Source organism: Schistocerca serialis, chromosome 4, assembly GCF_023864345.2.
Source record: "Schistocerca serialis cubense isolate TAMUIC-IGC-003099 chromosome 4, iqSchSeri2.2, whole genome shotgun sequence".
Classification (NCBI taxonomy): domain Eukaryota; kingdom Metazoa; phylum Arthropoda; class Insecta; order Orthoptera; family Acrididae; genus Schistocerca; species Schistocerca serialis.
This window is the reverse complement of record NC_064641.1, coordinates 284,726,651-284,750,481: the sequence shown is the minus strand read 5'-3', so window position 1 is coordinate 284,750,481 and position 23,831 is coordinate 284,726,651. Positions and strand designations below refer to the sequence as shown.

The 23,831-nt window shown below is 41.8% G+C and overlaps 1 protein-coding gene across 5 annotated transcripts in view; it reads right to left on the bottom strand.

Moving 5' to 3' along the window:
* The window catches only part of LOC126473876 (uncharacterized), a 320,808-nt gene that overhangs the window by 30,827 nt on the left and 266,150 nt on the right, over positions 1 to 23,831 (bottom strand). For all 5 annotated transcript variants that reach the window (XM_050101208.1, XM_050101209.1, XM_050101211.1 and 2 more), the window contains 2 exons: positions 22,073 to 22,209; positions 5,412 to 5,560 (listed from right to left, as the gene is read on the bottom strand). In XM_050101208.1, coding sequence (XP_049957165.1) covers positions 5,412 to 5,560; positions 22,073 to 22,209 — 286 coding nt within the window. The remainder of the gene's footprint in view (positions 1 to 5,411; positions 5,561 to 22,072; positions 22,210 to 23,831) is intronic.

The window sequence follows — 23,831 nt, the reverse complement described above, 5'->3', positions numbered from 1 at the left end:
GATTGCTTCATAGAAAACCTATGACTGGACTTATTGGGTCTCTGGTCACGCTGCGCCCATTGTGGGAAAGATGGGCATCTTCGAACTGTTTGTCATCATCCATTGAGACAATTGGATGCCACTCCTCACATGCGTCAAGGGACAGTGCACAAACTTTGGGCAGTTGTTACTCAGAGCACCCCTCCTGCCACTAAGTTGTTTCCCAATCTTATGGTTGCAAACCAGGATGTCTGTTTCCAGGTTGACACAGGAGTTTCAATTACTCTGATTAACCTCCAAATGTATGCTGCTATTGACTTTCCACCCGATCCCCAAAGCTTACAGGAGCTGCAAGCTTTCTTTGGAAGGTAAATTATTATTATTATTTCCTTCCACAAGTCGCCCACATTATGCACCCTCTCCTCCGACTGCAAAGGAGGGGTGTCCAGCTCGAGTGAACAGCTGATTGTCGCATGCTTTCACACAGCTAAAGCATCTGCTCCATTCCGTGTCATGCCTTACACCCTATTCTCCCTCAAGTCCATTGGTTCTGGTTGCTGATGCTTCTCCCTATGGCATTAACGCATTGCTGGCACATAGGAACAATGACAGTACTGAGCAACCACTCGCTTATGCTTGTAAATTATAGAGTGCAGCAATCAGTTGTCCTTGCTTAACTTTTATTATGCAGATCTAGATTTATGCTAGAAGCTAGCCATTGTATTAAATGAGCTGTGGGCGAAGCCCGATCAATAGGCACTTACGTGCTTTGAGCAAAAATAATAGTGCATTGAGAATGGCTAGCTTCTAGCTGAAATCTAGACCTGCATAATAAAATTTAAGCAAGGACGACTGATTGCTGCAATCTATAATTTACAAGTCAATATAACAGCCGTTGAGTGAAACCGCTTTCCAGATGGAAGGCAACCTGACTTGCTTATGCATCCAAGATGCTGACACCCACTCAAAAGAACTACCCCAAATCTAAAAAGAAGCTTTGGCAATTGTCTTTGCCATTAAAAAATTCCATGTTTACCAATTCAGGACCAAGTTTACCCTCATCATGAATCAAAAACTCTTTGGGCCGGGTTGTTGTCTCCTGGAAATGACGGCACAACAGCTCCAGCATCTGGCGCTTTTCCTCAGTTCCCGCAATTACACCACTAAATACAAGCACGGCATTACACACAGATGGAGGTGCTGTCTCTTGTCTCCCCTTGGGGCCCAACAGCATTTGACAAGCAGGAAATCTGTTTCCACACTGACATGGAACAACAGCATGCCTTGGCTGGGTTTTCCATTACAGCTATTCACATAGTTGCAGACATGCCCCGCGACCCTGTCATGCAGTGCACCCCAACTTTGTGCTCCGTTGGTCGCCCACTTTTCTCTGAGGGCTGCCGATCCAGAACTCTAGGTCTGGACTTGTCTCTTCCATCAACTGCCAGCCTCCTCCAATGTCCTTCTGCTTGACACAGAGGTGGATACCCATCCATTCTACTCTGCGCTCTCAGGTTTTGCAACTCTCCTTTGTCGGCATTGGAGTGTGTAGCAGGTGAAAGCCCTAGGAAAGTGACATGCCAACTGGCCAAGGCCGAATAAAGACATGAAGGCCATGGTGCGTAGCTGTTCTGCTTGTGTCTGGAACCAGGCTGCTCCTCCCCAGTCCTTCACCCCCTGACCCACTCCCCACCACCCCTGGGACTGCCTTCACCTAGACTTTGCTGACCACTTTCTGGGCTCTATGAAGTTCACTATCGTGAACACTAATTCTAACTACCGATATGCAATCAGCATGGCATCCACCACTGCTGACTCCACCTTCAATGGCCTCATCCAGATTTTCTGGCCATTGAAGAACTTCCCTACACCATCACATTAGACAACAGGACCCAATTGATGGCAACAGCTTCTGAACCATTCTGCACATGCAATGGCATCAAGCACTTGTGTTCAGTGAGCCGTTTCACCCGTTCTCCAATGGCAAAGTGGAGTATATGGTGCAAACATTTAAGCAATAGGTGTTAAAGGTGGTGGGCACTTCCATCACCACCAATGCAATCACAATGTTTCTGAACACCTACAGGGCCAGGCTTGTCTATGACTATAGTCTGCTGGAGCTCCTCCAAGAGGAGCAGTCACATACTCTCCTCAATCTCCTGGCCCCACAGTAAAAAGAGGCTCGGACCTGATGTGGCAGGCACTACACACCAGGTTTAGCTGTATGAGCATGTTCATATGGTGCGTGGGGTGAAACCCTCATGGATAATGGCTACAGTGGTTGACACCCATGGGTGAAGCCTTACGATGGCTGATACTTTGAGGGGCTTGGAGTGACATCATACCAATCACCTCCATACATGCCTCCTGGCTGCATCATGGTTGGTGGCTCAGTTGGTCAGACCTGGAATGCCCACTCCTGCTGATTTGCCACAACATGGGTACAACTTGTGCTCCAGGGCACCAGTGGTGGATTCCATGGATGCAGGCATGGAGGTGGAGTACTCACTGCAGTCTCCACCTTTGTGGCCATCTTCAACCCTGTCATCACACCCCAGCATGCTGTCAGATGCCCCAGGCTCTTTCTTCCAGCTTCTGGTTTCAGTGCCAGGATTCCTCCTGTGCCACCGGTTCACCTTCCCAAGCATTGTTCAATAGCTTATCCACCTCTTTCAGTGGTAGGGCGGAGAGGGGGGGGGGGGGGGGGCAGGATCTGGTATCCCGACTTCATGAGTTTGGAAGCCTGCCATGAAAGCATGAACCTAGATGATGGCAGGTTACACAGCACTGCTATAATTTATGAGCACTGCTGTTGCTGCTGCACTTCTGGCTACGAAGACATGCCCATCCCACTGGCATGTCGCCACCTGCAGCTGTCCTTTATCGCCAGCAGTACAGCCACTCACTCAGTCAGTCATGATTTCACAGTGTTATTGCACTGATCTCACTACCTATCACTGTCTGGTTCTGGATTCATTACGTCTTACGCTTTCAATCTTGGTTTACTCTCTGTATGGTTATTCCACTGTGTTGTCTCTCTTCTTTGCCTTTCTTTTGTTATTGTCCACCAGCTTACTCTCTGGTAGCTCACTGCTGATGCCCACAGTCTGTTTCTGCAGGTTCTTAAGTTTTTCTTGGTCTTGTTCAATTCCCATCACTATACTTTCCTTCTCTTCTGCCCCTACTATTGAATTCCATCACACCTAATTTTCATCTCCTTTAATGATCTGGATAATTTCTTTTATCTCATCATACACTGTTTGAATCTCATCATCAGTTGCAGAGCTAGTAGGTATATGAACTTGTGCCGCAGTGGTGGGTATCGGCCTTGGGGCTATTGAGGTTATGATAAAGCATTCACTATGCTGTTCATTGTAGCTCATCCATATTTCTGTTTTCTTAGCCATTGTAAGATCTAATCCTGTATTATCTCTATTTGATCTTGTGTTGCTTGGCCTGTATTCATATGATGAGAAGTCCTGTCCTCCTATTACCGCATTTAGCTATGAGGGATGCCAGAAAGTAGTGCACCGCATTTTTTTCATCAACAATTCTTTATGAACATACTGAGAAACACACATGAGAGAATAGTGTTTTATCTACACACCCAATTTTTCCACGTAACCTGCATCCTGTTCTATGGACTTCCTCCAGCGAGAAACAAGGGCATGGATGCCCTGTCGGTACTAATCCTTGCCTGATGGCAGAGCTAGTGCTTCACTGTGTGAATCACCTCCTCATTGCCCTCAAAATGTGTTCCACGAATGGCATCCTTTAATGGCCCAAACAAGTGGACGCCCGAGGGGGGCTAGGTCAGGTGCATCAGTGTGACAACTGTGGATGGTCTGCCTGACTGCTGCAAATTGTGGAGCTCCACTGAACTGCCTTCTCACGACCTCAGCCTCTGCGCCCAGTGACTAATTGTACTTTTGTTGACAACAGATGCTCCATAGACTTTGCACAAGCATTTGTGCAAATTCCCCACAGTTTCTTTCTCTGCAGTGAGGAATTCAATCACAGCACACTGCTTGTAACATACATCACCTACAGACACCATTTTGAAACTGTCCTGCAGCTACGCTAGCTGTCAGAAGTGACAGAAACTTGGCGTGCTCACTCAGGAGACTTCAAATAATACATACATAACGTTTTGCATTCGTAGCATTGTTTTCGGCTGAGAAAAAAAAAAAGTGGTGCATTTCTTTCTGGGCACCCCTCGTAATTCCTATGATATCCACACACTGATGCATATAATGCCAAATTTGTTTTTTCTGATAAAAACATCCTCTGAAGTATTTCCCACTCAGAGATCCAAATAGGAACTACTTTATCTGCGGAGTACTTTAAACTTGAATGTGCAATCATCATTAGAGCTGCATGTCTTAGGAAGTATAACAGTTATATTTTTACTTTGTTCCAGCCATTTGGTGTACCATCATAGCAAGGTCATACATCAAATAACTCAAAAATCCAGACTGTGGCCCTTTTAATTACTGAGAAGGGTCTTTGTCAAGAACATTGTTTTCAGTTGATGGGAGCAGCATTTTACATACTTTTAGGTATTTGCTAATACGGGAATACATGTTTTCTGCTGAATTTTCAGTACCATTATGTGATGATTGTTTTAGTAAAATAATGCAATGCTTTAATGCCATCTGGTGGACATTCCGGGATGGTAGAAAGGCTGACCTTTCCTTACGGTCACCATATTCACGTCATGGAGTTGGGTGTACAATCTGTTCCAGAAATGATCCCATCCTTGGACATCTAGATCCAAGGCTGGTTCTCACCAGTAACGCATTTTTCCCCTGGCTGTGTTTCTAGTGCTGCGCAGGGACAGCTTAGTGACACCACTGCCACCTCAGTGCCTCTGAGCTTCCACAATTCTCATTCTAGGTTTACTTCCGTAGGCTCTTCCACTCTCCCCACAGTTGGGGTTATTATCTGCCGCCTTTGAGACCTTTCTTTCACAGTGTCTAATCCCTCAAGAAATTCTTTGTGGGGGAGAAAAAAAACACCTAACTGGGGGAGAAAAAAAAACACCTAACTAACCAACTTGAAACTTCAATGGCACTGATTCTGGATGTCTGAGCACTGCCCACAAATTTTTTACTATGCTAAATATTTCTATTACCAATAAATTTTGCAACTGCATGCTACACAACTGTGCTTCACATTCCCTCCTCATTTCTACTGGAAGTTACAGGCCAAATATAGCCTTGCATCCATGGTACTATGGAGGCGAACCTCCCAGTCTGTTCTACCAAATTTACAAGTCCCACTCTCACTGCGAACCACTACCCTTAACAGAATATTTAGATTGGTTCATTTTTGATCCACTTTTGTACATAATCAGCTGTAAATTATATAGACAGTTGTGTTCACATTATACCTGCTAGCATAACTATCAACCTGCAGTAAAGAAATCTTACCTATTACATGGTGTTATCTGGAATATAGAGCGTGATGGAGAAGTCTCAGGTGTCTTGAAACAACTTCCATGAAGTAACTTTGAACGTGGTGTTTCTTCTCCGATGTTAAAAGTTGCACAATCACTCAAATCTATAAAATCATCCCACTCCTGGAAATGATGAAAATAATAATATTATAATGATAGTTATACTAACTTGAAGCTAGATTATTTCATAAAATGTGTCTTTCACTCTACTAATACAAAGTAAATGACTAAAAACAACAGACTGGAAAAATACAGGTTTTTGATATGGACTTACATTTCTCGAACAGTAATACCTCAATGAAATTTTATTGTGTTCATCTTTCGAATAGAAGAAATCAATTTTGGAGGGTCTTGTAAACTGACACAGTTTTAAATTAATTTTATGAGAACACATTTCTGTTGGCATTTGAGCATACTCATTACTTTACTGCATTGTACTTGCCAGCTTGGCAACAACATTAGACACAAGCACTGAGATTAAAATGGGCACTAGGCAAAGATGCAGTCTTTCTCCTCCATTGCTGAACATGTACACTGAAGAAGGAAGTAAAAGAAATGTACAGAAGCGGGATTAAAATTCAAGGTGAATGGATTTCAATAACAAAATTCACTGACAGCACCGCTATCTTCTGTGAAACTGAAGGAGGATTACAGGGTCTGTCGAATGGAGTGAACAGTAGTCTGAGTAGGAAGGAATTCTGCCATCTTGGTATAAAAGAGAATGTAAGAAGAACATTAGCACAAGAAAAATAGTCTTCCTCACTAAAAAAAGTTTCCTAGTATCAAATATAGGTGTTAATTTGAGAAACAAATTCTGAGAATTTGTATTTTGAAAACTACATTGTACAGAAGTGAATCATGAACTGTGGGAAAGATGGAGAAGTAATGAACTGAAGTGTTTGAGAAATGGTCTTACAGGGTGCTGGGTGTAAGTGGTATGCAGATATAAACATTTATCACAAACAACACAATAGTGGCAGACCACATAAAACACCATCGAGAAAGGGGGGCAGGGGAATAGAGAGAGAGAAAGAGAGGGAGAGAGAGAGAGAGAGAGAGAGAGAGAGAGAGAGAGAGAGAGGGGGGGGGGGGGGGGGGACATTGATGGAACAGCTGGCTAGGTCTGAATATGTAGAAGTCATAGAAAGGACTGGATCCATTTGATTTAAACACGCACACAATAATTGACACCACTGGGAAAATTTACTTCACAGCTCACACTAACTCATGCCTGGCAGTGCCATCATCAGCACTTTGCAGAAACATTTTTAAAATCCAAGTTGTTAGTGGTTGTATAAACAGTTTTAATTTTTCATACATCAACATGCAGTCTACCATTACAGAAAGCTCTAACTAAGATACTTACAACTGAAGGTCTCCCATAGATGACATCATTGGACAAAAGGCCATGGCTTACATTAAATCATATCAGATAGTTCTTTGCTAAAAATGGCACTGACATATGAGGGTCATTCAATAAGTAACGCCCCACATTTTTTAAGAAAGCCATTAATACATAGAGACAAATAACCTTGCTGGAGCTTCACATTTGATGTTTGTTCATGAGCCAGCAAAGTTTCAAACCGTTCTGGCACATGGCAGTGTTGTAGTACAGCGTCACAATGGTGTCTACATATGGCTCACTTTACAAGCAGCGTGCTGTTATTGAATTCTTGAGTGCAGAAAAAGAAACTGTGGTGAACGTCCATAAATGTTTGTGTGCACTGTTTGCCGATGCTGCAGTTGATAGGAGTACAGCTGAGAAATGGGTAAAGAAAGCCTCAAGAAATGCATAAACAGAGCTCCATGATCAGCTACGCTCGGGACACCCTGTCACAGCCACTGCTCCAGATATGCTGAATCATGCAGATGTCATTATTTGTGCCAACCAGCGCATCACAACTCGGCAAGTGGCTCTACGGTCGTCAGTCAGCATTGGAAGTGCGTCTGCAATGATTGAGACTCTCATATATTCAAAGAGGTGTTCACAATGGGTTCCATAAATGCTCATAGCGGACCACAAGAGTCAAAGAAAAGCCATTTCATCTGAACTGTTGCAGCATTTTGAGACTGACAGAGAGGCCTTTCTGTCACGAATCATTATGGGGGACAAAAGCTAGGTGCACCACATTGCACCGGAAACAAACATGCAGACCATGAAGTGGCATCATCCTCATTCACCACAAAAGAAGAAATTCACGACAACCCCCCCTGCTGGAAAAGTCATGGTGACAGTCTTCTGGGATTGTGATGGTATCATTTTCATGAATGTGATGCCAAGAGGGTCAACCATCAATTCAGAGGCATACATGAAGACTCTGAATAAACTCAAGAACCGTTTCTAATGTGTTTGACTGAACAAGAATCCTGCAGAAATCTTGCTCCAATGCGATAATGCACACCCCACACATGCCTGAGAACGCGGGAACACATCACCAAATTGGTTTGGACATCACTGCCTCACCCACCCTACAGTCCAGACCTGGCACCCTAAGACTTTGATTTCTTTGGGCCACTTAAAGATTCACTATGAGGAACACACTTTAAAGATGAGAGTGTTACTCATGCAGTGAAAACATGGCTATGACTACAGGACAAGAGCTTTTAAAAGCCGTACATGCTCTTCCACTACGCAGGCGTACAGCAATAGAACATGGACAAAACATGTTGATGTAAACTGTCACCAAATTCTGACTCTTAACAATGAATATGTTCCGAGAAAAAAAAGTGGGGCACTACTTATTGAACGACCCTCTTAGTAATGTAACAATATGAGGCACATATTGGAATATTTGATACCACACCAAGTATACTACCTGACACATATTTTTTTAAGTTTGCAAATTCTCTGAAGACTTTATTTATTCATTTATGCTAACTGCTGACTAATGTGTTATGCTTAAATACAAACAATGATATAATTGCAAATTGGTTTCATTTACTTAGCATGACCACGTTAATGTGAGATGTCATCACAATTTGATGTAAGAAGCATCAGGGAAACAGCCTCTGAAGCATTCCTTGGCTATCAACAGCTAAAGAATTCTTTAGCAAAAAGCAGCCAAAATGTCCTTTCAAAATAACGGCCAGAGCTGATGGAGCAAGAGTTGCTACCCTGACCATGCTGTAGCGAAGTTAACTCATGTCTACATCTCACCACCACCAACAGGAACAAACACTGCTCACAGTGGACACAGAGCCAAGCTGGAGTAATGCTAACTGGCGTTCTCGCACAGCCTTGGCAGCACTAGCTTTCTCTCCTCCTACATGACGGGAAACATTGGCCTTTTAAAACAATGAGGCGACAAACCTGCATAAATGCTGGCCATTGAATCCAAGCAGTATCAATCACAGCCTGCAGCCAGCCTTGAGAGGAAGTCTACATCACTCATAGTCAAACTGGTGCCTTCCAGCTGGAAGAGCACCTACTGACTGGCTTCCACCAGCTGCAAGTCTTATACTGGAGGGGTCTATGGTTCACGCATGTACCTGACTAGCTGCCTTGCGTGAGCATACTCTCCTGCAGCTGGTTTGCCCAGTGGGACACACTACCCCTGCCAGCCACTGTTGCTACATTCTACGCTGGGGTCCACGGCTCGAATGGACATGTTCTGGTGCATCCTGTACTGACGTGTCCGCCAGTGCTGGCAACAGTCACAGCATACTGCCCAGGCTAGAGCCACCTTATTGTTGACAGCAGGACACTATCACACCACAGCCTATTTACACTGTTAACTGGCCGGGCCTTTGAGGACTGCGACAGAGATCAGCATCTTTGATGCACACCAGGGGCACAACTGCCATAAACTGATGAATAAACATGTGACAATTTCACAATCTTGATTTATCAGAAGATAGTGACTTGGTTGTTAATCACCACCACGCCCACAGTGCGGAGCTGAATGCCATTATGACCTATAAAAAATGGCTCTTCCTCTCGCCACAAAGGTGAAGTCACCTCTACAGTATTATGACTCAATTGGGTAAAAAGCACATCTTTTCACTATGTGCACATTATCACACTAGCAATTTATATGAAATTTCATTAAAGAACAAGCTGTTTGTTGTTGTGGTCTTCAGTCCTGAGACTGGTTTGATGCAGCTCTCCATGCTACTCTATCCTGCGCAAACTGCTTCATCTCCCAGTACCTACTGCAACCTACATCCTTCTGAATCTGCTTGGTGTATTGATCTCTTGGTCTCCCTCTATGATTTTTACCCTCCACGCTGCCCTCCAATACTAAATTGGTGATCCCTTGATGCCTCAGAACATGTCCTACCAACCGATCCCTTCTTCTGGTCAAGTTGTGCCACAAACTTCTCTTCTCCCCAATCCTATTCAATACTTCCTCATTAGTTATGTGATCTACCCATCTAATCTTCAGCATTCTTCTGTAGCACCACATTTCGAATGCTTCTATTCTCTTCTTGTCCAAACTATTTATCGTCCATGTTTCACTTCCATACATGGCTACACTCCATACGAATACTTTCAGAAATGACTTCCTGACACTTAAATCAATACTGGATGTTAACAAATTTCTCTTCTTCAGAAACACTTTCCTTGCCATTGCCAGCCTACATTTTATACCCTCTCTACTTCGACCATCATCAGTTATTTTGCTCCCCAAATAGCAAAACTCCTTTACAACTTTAAGTGCCTCATTTCCTAATCTAATTCCCTCAGCATCACCTGACTTAATTAGACTACATTCCATTATCCTCGTTTTGCTTTTGATGATGTTCATCTCATATCCTCCCTTCAAGATGCTATCCATTCCATTCAACTGCTCTTCCAGGTCCTTTGCTGTCTCTGACAGAATTACAATGTCATCGGCGAACCTCAAAGTTTTTATTTCTTCTCCATGGATTTTAATACCCACTCCAAATTTTTCTTTTGTTTCCTTCACTGCTTGCTCAATATACAGATTGAATAACATCAGGGAGAGGCCACAACCCTGTCTCACTCCCTTCCCAACCAATGCTTCCCTTTCATGCACCTCAAGTCTTATAACTGCCATTTGGTTTCTATACAAATTGTAAATAGCCTTTCGCTCCCTGTATTTCATCCCTGCCACCTTCAGAATTTGAAAGAGAGTATTCCAGTCAACATTGTCAAAAGCTTTCTCTAAGTCTACAAATGCTAGAAATGTAGGTTTGCCTTTCCTTAATCTAGCTTCTAAGATAAGCCGTAGGGTAGGTATTGCCTCACGTGTTCCAATATTTCTACGGAATCCAAACTTATCTTCCCCAAGGTCGGCTTCTACTAGTTTTTCCATTTGTCTGTAAATAATTCGCATTAGTATTTTGCAGGTGTGACTTATTATACTGATAGTTTGGTAATTTTCACATCTGTCAAAACCTGCTTTCTTTGGGATTGGAATTATTATATTCTTCTTGAAGTCTGAGGGTATTTCGCCTGTCTCATACATCTTGCTCACCAGATGGTAGAGTTTTGTCAGGACTGGCTCTCCCAAGGCTGTCAGTAGTTCTGATGGAATGTTGTCTATTCCCGGGGCCTTGTTTCAACTCAGGTCTTTCAGTGCTCTGTCAAACTCTTCACGCAGTATCATATCTCCCATTTCATCTTCATCTACATCCTCTTCCATTTCCATAATATTGTCCTCAAGTACATCGCCCTTGTATAGATAGACCCTCTATATACTCCTTCCACATTTCTGCTTTCCCTTCTTTGCTTAGAACTGGGTTTCCATCTGAGCTCTTGAGATTCATACAAGTGGTTCTCTTTTCTCCAAAGGTCTCTTTAATTTTCCTTTAGGCAGTATCTATCTTACCCCTAGTGAGATAAGCCTCTACATCCTTACATTTGTCCTCTAGCCATGCCTGCTTAGCCATTTTGCACTTCTTGTTGATCTCATTTTTGAGACGTTTGTATTCCTTTTTGCCTGCTTCATTTACTGCATTTTTATATTTTCTCCTTTCATCAATTAAATTCAATATTTCTTCTGTTACCCAAGGATTTCTACTAGCCCTCGTCTTTTTACCTACTTGATACTCTGCTGCCTTCACTACTTCATCCCTCAAAGCTACCCCCATTCTTCTTCTACTATATTTCTTTCCCCCATTCCTGCCATTTGTTCCCTTACGCTCTCCCTGAAACTCTGTTCAACCTCTGGATAATCAGTTTATCCAGGTCCCATCTCCTTAAATTCCCAGCTACTTTAAAATATTCAACCATGTATTAGGCATAAATGTTGGCAAAGAATTTAAAGCAGTGATTGTATGTTAAGGATTTAATATTTGCAGATTGTTCAAAATATTTATATTGCAAATTTGATATGAAAATTGAGTAATCAATATGTACATCATGCTGTGTCCTATTGGTTTTGTAATCAATTTGAGTAATTATAACTTTATTAAAATTGTAATATCAACAACAAGTAAACTGGTTTTGACTGTTAGAAATATACTTAAAGATGGGCAGCTGAGTCCGCCAAACCAGTTCATAAAAATATAGTTTTCTGTAGGACAATATCAGTCAACTACAGTGCAACTGCAGTTCAGTCTTTTCATTAAACTTAATCAAAATTAAAAGCCATGTGTTTGACAGTTATTTAGAAAATCACAGTTATGTTCCACGTTATCAAAACCTGTACAAATGGAGGCTGCAGCCAAAAGATTAAACCCCCCCCCCAATGTCAATATGACAACAAACATGCAAGGTGGCTACTATTATTTAGTTTTAGTACCAACCATTTTTATCAAATTTTTTGATAAGCTTCATATTCATGTATTTCAAAGAAGCAACATACAAAATAATAAACCATAATTTTTACTGTAGCATTGGTGCAACATGTCACTTCACCAGCAGTCTTTCCATAGAGCAATAGAGAATCAGAGGGTATTGTATTAACATTCAAGGGGAAAAGCAATAAGTTAGTGGAAGAAGAAAAAGCTTAAACAGCCTTAAACCTGTTACTTAGTCCATACAAACACCACCAATAGGCAGAAAATGCCCAGCAGCAGATACTTCATGGGAGACAATAAAGAACATTATTACATCACCTCCATGCCCATCCCAATTCATTCCATAGCCTAATACTCTCGTTTGAAGCTTGGAAATCTAGCATGTGTTTGCACTGAGGGAGAACATCCACAGAACCACATTGTGGTACTACCAGAACCAGCTTCAGTTACAATCATCTCATCAGCCACTGCAGTTGTAATTTTATACTATAAAATCTGATAGTGTAGCAGATTAATTATCTGTGCTTTGGAAATGCAACACAACTTAGAAATTTCATGATATTTTCAGCGGAGGAATTCATAAAGGTGTACAAATTTTCATAATCCCATCTGCTATTTGCAAAATTTTAGATTACATTGAATATTAATCATGCTCTACTGAGAGGCGAAGGGCCTTAATTCAGACCCTACTCCCTTTTATATCAGAAATGTTTCACACAGGGATGGTATTTATGCATCTTTACAGGGATATTACTCTCCATCACAATTAAAATACACTTTTCATGGAGGTATGTTCCGTCTACACTCCTAAATGAAAGGCAGTTTCTTTTTGTCATATGCATTTCGCTTCTTTTATTTATGAGGCCTCTCCAGTGGCCGTCATACATGTTACTTTTTATACACAAAATAAATGTATTATCTAGTAGTTACAATGTGTTACTACTTTTTCCTCTTATGTGTCAGAGTAGAATGAATTTCAAAGTAACTAAGGAACTACAGAAAATGCAGAAAATGGTGATAAAATCAACTGCTTTAGTATTATCCAAACTGGGAAAGCTCTAAGCTATTACATGAAGAACTAGATGAATATTATAGCCACTAGTAAAATCCTCAACGAGCTTCTAACTGGTGTTCCCTATGCTATCTGCTCTGCAGTACATTATTAGAAACACTGTGATACATACAGTCTCCACTATATAGGCAAGACAGTCAATCTGTGAGAGTGCCAACACATGTTAGATGACACGGTTATTAAAAATTCATGTTATACACAGACTTAAAAAAAATTCTGGAGAAATAACCAAGTTGTATCATGATAAGAACTACTGTCTTGTGTTCCAAAGACCTTTTTAATAGACATTTTGTATGTCACAATCAGGAAGCAGGGAGATAATTATAAATATTTGCTTCTTGGGTATCAGGAATTTTGCATGGTTTTACTATGTGCTACCTGTATTATACACTGTGTGGCATGTGGAAAGTAAAATGACAAACGACTGAATGTGCCTTCCAAAAACTTGTGACTAGATCTGCTGTGCTACAGAACTATCATAACCTTTCCAATTCAAAGAGGTTCAGAGTTATAGCCAACTCTTCATGTAAAACACACCTCACTACTAATTACCAAACAATGGAAAATTCAGGATGAAATAAAAATAATATTTATGAAAAGGATATGTTGCTACTCATCACACAGATGAGGTGCTGACTTGCAGACAGGCACAATGAGGGTAAGTTTTCTGACAAAAAGTCATTCTTCCAAAGTAAAACACGTACACACACACACACACACACACACACACACACACATATACATATATCTCTTACACACATGACACTGTCTTTGGCTTCTGGGGTCCGGCTCCAAACTCTTTTGCATCTGACAAGTGCAGCAATCTTGGGAGGATGGAGGGGAAAGGAGGAGACATGGGGTGGGGAGTGGAAGGGATATCACGATAGCAGTGTGTGTGTGTGTGTGGGGGGGGGGGGGGGGGGGGGGGGGGGAGGACAGAGAAGAGAAGAGAAGAGACATAGAGAAAAGGAAAAAGACTGTATGTGCACTGGTGGAATGTGTAATGCTGGAATAGGAGCAGTGAAGGGAATAGGCAGGAGCAGGACACTGACAAGCAAAGGTTGAGGACAGGGACGTTATAAGAATAATGGATATGTTGTAGTAGAGAGTTTTCCTACTAACCCAATTCAGAAAAGCTGGTATTGGTAGGAACGATCCAGATGGCACAGGCTGTAAAACTTTCACCAATGGGAAGAACACTGAGCTGGCCAGCTTGTTCATAAACTGGGGACATTAGGTAGGAGATTCCTCGTTTCAGGGCAAGAGGTAGTTGAACTCTGGCATATAATGTAGTTCATTTACTCCAGTCCTGGGTGGTACTGAACCATGAGGAGAGTACTCTTTTGTGGCCAGGCAGTGGATATGTGAGAAATTGTAGGTGTATGAAGAGAGAAGGCAAGGGGGATCTGTTTCTCAACAAGGTTAGGAGGGTAATTTCAGTCTGTGTAGGCCTCTGTAAGGCCCTTCGCATTTTTGGAAAGAGACTGCTCATCACTACGGATACAACAACTGTGTGTGGCTTTGCTGTATGGAAGGGACTTCTTGATATGGAGTGGGGGACAGCTGTCAAAGAGGAGGTATTATTGGGTGTTGGCATCCTTGATGTGAAGAGAGGTATTGATGCAACAAATCTTAAGTTGGAGGTCAACATTGAGGAAGGTGGTTAGTTGGAGTGAGGACGACCACGTGAAGTGAATGGGGAAGAAAGTTCTGATGTTCTAGAGGAACATAAATAAAGTGTACTCATCCCCCATCCAGATTACAAAGATGTCATCAATGAATCTGAACTAGATGAAGGGTCAGGGATTCTGGGTGATTAGGAAGGATTTCTCTAGATGGCCCACGGACAGAGTGGTCTAGGATGGTGTTATGTAGGTGCCACTACTGTACCATGGATTTAAATTTACATGATGCCTTCAAATAAGAAGTAATTGTGGGTGAGGATATAGGTGGTCACAGTGACCATGAAGGAGGTTGCAGAACTTTTATCCATTATGGATGAGGAACACTGTGACTGTGATTGCCTAGCGAGTCATCATCAGATGGTGGATTTATTAATTGTCTGCAGCAGGGTCGGAGTCATATAGAGCGATTAATATCTGTTGGTTGGGTGTTGGTGTTTTTTAATGCATGTCGAATGTGTTACCTGTGGCTAAGTGTGGAAAGTGCAGTGCAATTAACGTCACTGGAAAACATTTAGTATCTTTTCAGGAATACTGTGTACACCAACATCGAACCAGTTGACAATAATCACTTTACATGACTCCCACAATGCTTCAGACAATTAATATATGTGCCATCTGATATTGAATCACTAGGCAATTTGAAACTGGTAATGGCATAATAAAAAAATAAAAAAATGAAGAACAAAACAAAATGCAACTGGTTGAAGTAATTTCAAGAAACCTTTTAGGAGGTTGTAGGTTTGGAGTCACTCGGGTATTGGGAAAGGTAGTGTTCAATAGCAGCAAGGCCTCCCCTCCCCTGATTCCCACTTCCTCCACAACAGCCTCCCGAGTCTGCACCCAGTAGCCCATCCTGTTCCCACGACACCCCTGTACTCTCTCACAAGCAGCACATCACCTTCCCCCTCTCATAACATCTTTCCCCTCTCCTATCCTCTTATCTCTCCACCACCAGCTCCAAGCATCCTCTTAACCCCACCACACACCCTAGACTGATGCATACAAGACACAGGGGCATTTCAGTCAGGTCCCAAAGGGTGGAGACAGTAGCCAAATGTGAGTTGTGTGGTGACACGCCTGTGGCATCAGGTATTCCACATATTTGAATTCCCAATTGAATATTATCACATAATTTACTTTCTCAATGCTTTCATCAGTGGTTGTAGTCTCAGAGGTTCTGTGTTGGTATCACCTCCGAGAAAAGAGTAATCATACTGAATTCAGATATGATGATACTGTATATAATAAGACTAGCTGATATACAAAGGAATATTGCATTGCACTTTTATGTCCAAGTATGCACATGTTCAAAAAAGAATTCTGAAACAACATTCTCCTTATGCCCTTCCTTTTCTTCTCGACTGTATAACACAATGTGGACAAAAACTCAGCAGCAAAACCAGAGGAACTATAATTTTCACAAAGAGGATATGTTTGTAACCCAACCTGTATCTTCTGGTGAATTATCTAGGAGTTATGCACTACACATTTTCACAAGCAAGCACACCTCACACAGACACGACTGCTGTCTCTGGTTGCTCCAGCCACAATGCAGCTGAAATGTATCAAGTAGGAGCAATAACCTGGAGTAAGGTAGAGAAGGAATGGAAGGGTATGGCTGTGAAAATAGGAATCTGTGCTGCCCGATGGAGCATGCAGGGACTGAAGGTGGAAGGACATGGCTGCCAGATGCAGCTTTGGGAGGCTGTGGGATGAGAGAAAGGAGAGGGTGATGGGGAGTGGAAAGGAATGAAGCAGAGAAGGGGAAAAGACTGATCGATGCACCACCAGAGAGCAATGCAGAGTGAGGGTGAAGGGGTCAAATTCTGAGGCAGTGACAGGATAGAGGGGATGGAAACAGCTGGATGGAGGTTGTGTGTACAGTGTTTCCTGTAGGCTGTGGCCATGACGACTTCAGGAGCAAGGAATATACTGTAAGGATAACTTCCATCTGTGCAGTTCAGAAAAGCCAGTGGTGGAGGGGTGGATTTAGATGTCCAGGTTTGTGAAGCAGTCACTGAAATCAAGGATGTTATGTATCATACAAACATAAAAAGCTGTGTGATGACTGCAGCAAAGATGCTTTCACAGTTGGTCCAGCCTCTGATGGAGTGGGACTGGAATAGGAATTGCTGTGTTGGCGGATTGGGCATGGCATGTGTAAACTAGGATGTTGTGAGCGATGGATGGGAAACGGAAACCACTTTAGGAGGGGTCTGGAAGGATATTGGGTAGCATGTTCTTCATTTCAGAGCATCATGATAGATAATCAAAGCCTTTACAAGGGATGTGGTTCAATTGTTTCAGTCTGGGGTAGTACTGTGTGACGAAGGGATCGCTACTTTGTAGTTGGTTCTTGAGGGTGGTGGGAGGATTGGGGGTCTGTGGGGATCATCCCCCAGGTGGCCAAGCTGTAAGGAAGGAATTTTTTGGCGTCGTTAATGTGGGTAGAGGTTGGAGGGAGATATCAGTGAGGAGGAGATCAATGTCCAGGAAGGTAGCACACTGGGTTGAGTAGGACCAAGTGAAGTGGATGGGAAAGGTGTTGAGGCTGTGAAGCAATGAGGATATGGTGCCCTGGTCCTGAGTCTAGAGCATGAAGACATCATCCATTAACCTCAATCAGACCAGGGGTTTGGGGTTTTGGGAGGCTAGGGAGGTTTCCTGTATACACGGCCCAGAACAGGTTGGCACAGGAGGGTGCCACACTCTGCTGCAACTATTGCTCAGCTTTCTACATTGGTATGACTATTAACCAGCTGTCCACCAGGATGACTGTCCACTGCCAAAGTGTGGCTATGGCACAACATGCAATGTACATAAAATGATTGATTCCAATGGCTGCTTCACAATCTGGGCCATATGGATCCTCCCCTCCACCACTGACTTTTCTGAAGTGTACAAATGGGAGTTATCCTTACAACATATTCTCTATTCTCAAAATCATCCCAGCTTAAACCTACAGTAACCTATTGTTCACACACTCTCTACTCAACTGTTTCCAAACCCACTGCCCTGCCACCTTGCCACAATTTGCCTCCCCTCACCTTCACTGTGGGCAGCTCTCTGCTGGTGCACCCATTGCCCATCTTTTCTGCTTCTATGCTCCTCTTTTCTCCTTCCTATTTACCAATACTCCCCCCCCCCCCCCCACCCCACCACCCTCCCTTTCCATAGCCTACCGATGCTGTGCCTGGCAATCATGTTCTGTATCTGTTGTTTCTTGGTGCTCTGCCATGCACTGTTGATTCCTCTTCTTCATGATTACCCTGCTATTCGTTCCCAGCCCAGTTCCAGATCATTGCTCCCTTTAGATGTGTTTCAGTTCCATTCTGGCTAAAGTGGTTGGAGATAGCAGTCAAGTGTGTGAGAGGTGGGTTTGCTTGTGTGAATGTGTGTGTGTAAATTTTTGTTTTTCTTTTCTGAAAAAGGTTTTGGCCAAAAGCTTATTTGTAGCAATCTTTCCATTGTGCTTGTCTGCTGCTCAATGTGTCATCTTTACGGTGAGTATTAATCAATCCTTTTTATAATGTTGTTGATATTCCAACCTGGACCTTCTACTGTTTAGTTATGCAAAATGGTTTGAAGTAGGTCATGATGGGCGGGTCAGTTTGTATTTGTTTGAATCAGAGGAACTCACTCAGTGTACAGTCAATTTGCTTATTATGTTTATGTTCAAAATACTGCACCAACAAACATTTCTGCAAGGCGACTATTCAGTATGGTTAGTAAGATGTAATTTCATGTATTACCTATTGCAACATCAAACCAAGGTCACAAGCAACAGGGCAGAATGAAATTAATTGTTACTACAATTCTAAGTGCCTCTACAGAAAGTTTATGGAAGATGTTCAAGAGTGTGCAAACAGCAGCACCATCAGCCTCATTGCTTTTGAATAAAATCTTCAAATACAAGGGTTGCACACAAATATGAAAATACTACATGAAATGCAAGCCTGAACATAAATTTCGATGCTAGTCGGGTGCTTCTGTAACCAAGATATTCAAAGAGTTTGGTGTTTCACGAGGCACTGTATTGAAGATTTATACCACAAACCGGGAAACTGGAAAAACATTATCTGCTGTCACAATGCTGATGAAAGTGTGTGTTGAGTGATCCTGATGGACCATCATCAAAGAGGGCTGCGATGAAAAATACGATGATGACGACAGCAAAAAGCCACTGCTTAATTGAATCACACTTGGAACAACATAAAGGGAGCCCCACAAGCTGGGAACTGAAGGGCAAGCTGGAAATCCAAAACCACTAATCAGTGATACAGATGACCGTAATGTCTTGTTTCACCCTGTTTCCAACTTCTGTTCTAGTTTACATTCCAAGAGTGAAACATGGCAGAGGTTCCGTGACAATTTGGTAGTCATTGTGGTTTCCATGGGCCCCACAGCTAATCTGCAAGGTCACATTAATGCCAAGGATTGTGTGACCATATTGGCTGATCCGGTCCATGCCATGAATCAATATTTGTTCCCTAATGGTGATATTGTGTAAGAAAACAACAGGGCCTTCTGTTCACACAGCTCGTATCATCCTGGACTGGTATTGTGAGCATGAGGAGAAATTGTTGCATCTCTGCTAGTCACCACCGTCACCAGATCTCAATATGAGCGTCTCTAGTGTACTTCAGTGAAAAAGGTGTGTGATCGCTATCAACTTCCATCATCGTTACCTGGACTTGTCACTATTTTGCAGGAAGAATGGTATAAAATTCCCTTGAAAGCCGTACAGGTCCTGCATTTATCCATTCTGAGACAATTGGAAGCTATTTTGAATGCCAATGGTTTTTCTACTCTGTATTAGGCATGGTAATATGTTGTGTTTTTAGTGTTTCCATAATCCCCGACCACATACGTCTGAAAGAGACTGGCACTCATTCCTTCACTGGTTTAATGCATGATCCCATTTCAAGTTAAACACTTTCTATAACTCACTCAGCTTGAAAGAAAGTCATTTATAAATCTTTACGAGCTAGGGGGCAGCACCAGCATGAAATATACTGGAGATTGCACATGTATTTCCGCGGTGCCACACAAAGCCTGACATGAGCACTGAATGGGTCATTCATTAAATTTTGTGTCATTGGTCATGTGCTACTCGATGGAAATAACTGTTGGTTCCATATAATAAACTAGAACTACAACCATGCATAAAAAGCAGAAAACAACTGCACTAAAAGAGTATGTCACATTGCGCAAAATGTGTATGCTACTATTTAAGAAAAGAAGCCTGAAGAAGAATCTGTATAACATATATGATGTAATAACTGATATGAAAACATTTTATTACCCAATACACAGTTTTTTTACTAAAATTAGTCTCAGTCTTCAAGCATCTCAAGAGATTCTACCTGGGAGATTTAAGGTAGACCACCACACAAATCCTGTCACAGGGAAGGCAGATAGCAGAATTCACATGTATTATAAGAATGCTAAAGAAGTGTAATTCACCTATGAATGAGATCACTTGCAAAATCCCTGCCAATCAATCGCTGAATACTTTTTGTCAAATACAGCACTTCACAAAACTGTTTTATTGGTAGACATGGATCACAAAACTGTTTTATTGGTAGACATGGAAAGATTCGAAATAGAGCCGCACACTTCATCACACATTTGCTGAGCCAGTGTGAGTTTGTTGCAAAAATGCTACAAAAACTGCAATGGGAGAGGCTTCAAGACATACTATGTGAAGCATAGAGAATTTTTCTTACAAAATTCTGAGAGCTCCTATTCCAGGAGGACTCCAGACACATACTATTTCCTCCAACATACATCTCACATAATGACTACAATGTAACAGCTACAGAAATCATTCTTCCATGTACAATGGAGGGATAGAGTGGTGGAGGGGGTGGGGGTGGGAGTGGGATATGGTATTGGTACACTACGTACTCTCTGCCAAACTTAATACAGAAGAAGAACAGATGTAGATGTAGATATGGAGGCAGATATAATAGTTAAATTAACACCTTGAGAGACAGGAGTGACAGCAGTACACTCATCAGGATTAATTGAAAGAGCACAAAATTGCAGTTTGCTTGTCAGGAAAACAGAAAGACGGAAAATAGAAAATTGTACAGAAAAGTTGTACAATCCAGGACACACACTTCCAGCTCCTATCCTGTATTTAAGTTTCAAAATTGTGAAAATTAGTCTGAACGTGCATCAAAATGAATATGTAACAGTCAATTCCTCCTCGATCAGTAGAGGCTACCTTGCAAAAAGTAACAGATCATCAATTCTATGAAAAGTGCAGGTTATTGTTTTGTAAGTATGAGGCTCTCAAAGCTCTTTGTGTGATGGCTAATAAGTATAAATACATCGTCATTTTGAACGTCTTCTAACAAGACACCAAATTGTTTATCTTATGTTGCATGACTGATCCAAATTAGAGCCTTAAGAGCAAATTAAACATGAAAAGTTCATACACATCTCCAAGTGATATTTTTATTGCAACTAAAATCTGTATATAAGGCAAACTATAATGAGACAGGTCACGGAAAAAGAGATCATCCTTCACCTTGTATCATAAGTGATGAAAGCTGGCACAGCAGGTAACAGAAATCAGCTAAACCATCTGATACAATGGTTGTATGGAAGAGCATAAATGCAAGAGGAAGAAAGGAAGGAACAAGGATTAGGGTTTAACATCCCATTGAAATTGCGGTCATTACGGATAGGTCACAATCTTTGACTCCTTCAAGGATGTGGAAGGAAATTGCCCATGCTCTTTCAAAGGAAGTATCTCACCATTTGCTTCGAGTGAATCAGGGAAATATAGGAAATCTAAATATGGATGGCCGCTGTACCACCTCGCTCAGCATAAATAAATGAAAGAGTGAATGACCCATCTGACGGCTCACAAAAACAAAGCTGTATTGTAGGCATAGATGTTCACAAATGTGGGGCATACAAATAAATGCTAAAATAAGTAAGAGCTCTTTGGACCACAGCGTTGCATAAATTACAGACACAGTGAGAGGACAGGTGGGTGAAGATGTACTTAAAAATAAAAGGTAAAATCACTTTTTCAGTGTACTACTGAAATGAATTTTTTTAAGGGAATGGATTACAACAGCATCAATAAAACTCATATGATAAATCTAAAATATTTATTGTGAAATCATGCAGACACCAAGATCTTAAACATACCGCCCTACTATTTTCATGATCTTCTGAAGTATCATCAAAAACATCCACATTTTTTTTGTTATTTTGTGATAGTGTATTGACTATTTTGGCCAGTTTCTTCCTCTGCTTCAGGGTACGTGGGGGCTTCCCGAGAAAATCTGCAATATTAATGAAACAATAATGTTACTTAAAAAGGAGAGACTTGATTATGAGACAGAGCCACAAAAGCTGTAGACAGTGCATAAATACATTATAAAAAAAGGATAAACAAAGAAGACATTAATGCCTGTCATCAACTGTCCTGTCTCATATTAAATCAAATTCATTTCACATTTCCTGTCAATAATTTCTTGACTGTCATAATACTTTCAATAATTTTTTCTACTCTAACAGGTGAACAAGGAAAATCATAGCTGATAAAATTGAGCATTTTTGTTACTGAATGAGGTTAGTTGTTGAAGATGTAAAAGTAGAATAGAACGTATAGTATGAAGAGACAGAAGAAGGCAAGAAGGAAATTTGTTCTGGTACAAACAGAAGCAGCATTAAAGTTATTCATTAGCACAATGCAGACACCATTAATGAATGTAAAAATATCTGCAAATATGCATTATGGAAGACATCCAGTAATGTTAATACATTTCCTTCACCTTCAGTACACTCCATCCAGCACTGCAAACAGCTTTCAGACTCTGAGCGCAAATATGGACAAATTTGTTTGGTAGATCACCTGGCTGCACTCTAGCTGTAGCAGAGGCTACCCATGCTCAGATAATGTAAACCAATGAGAGCAGTTGCAGTACCACAAGAAAGGAGCTATTGTCACTGTTGCATCACTACCCACAACAGCTGGCAGTTGGAGAATAGTGAGACCAACAGCTGACTTCCCAGGGACAGCGTTCCAAGTTAAAACCTGACTTCATAGACAATGCTGACCCAGCATCCTCACCATAACTGACAACAATACATGCTAAGGGTGGCATCTATAACAGAAAAGAGATTCCATACAAGGAAGCTTCTCAGGAGACCCTACAGGGCTGCCTTCTTACAGGAGCTGACTGCTTGTGGCCTAATTTCCCTGATGACATTTCGATGGATACAAACATCTAGACTCAGCATCACACTCAAACTACAGACACCATACACTTGCCAAAGCAGTCATCACCAGGATGCTTCCAGCCAGTGACTACCATAGTGAGGAGAGGTTTGGAATTTGGCAATACTATTGATTACTACTCTGAATCAGAGATGCTGTTGAACTGGTGAGGGCTACCAACATAAGCATGTCAATGTACCAACCATGACACCACCAACATCCGGCAGTCAGCTTCATGTGACCTGCTACCTCCCACACTGACATCAGTATGTGAAGCTGTCACCAAGTAATAGCCTTTGTAGAAGCTAATACTTTGAAATCTGCCACTCTGTTCCTTTTCCTTGTCAGTCCATGTAAACCATGATTTTCACCTAATGTTTTCTATGGACTGATATTGTGCTTGCTACTGTCATATTTTGGCTGCCTACATGAACTTTCTTCAGTACCTAGTTGGCTTATATCACAATATTTCTTGACATCAAGGTTGGGAGTTGAAGTTATCTTTCAAACTGTAAAATTGCATGTGAATTATTAAAAAGAGGCAGGGGAGGGGGGGGGGGGGGGGATTACTATAAAATACTGTATAAAAACATATCAAAATAAGTGTCGGATGTCAGTAGATAGGGTGGCAGAGAAAAAGAGAAGATTGTAAATTACTGAGAACCATGACAGTGACAGAATTAG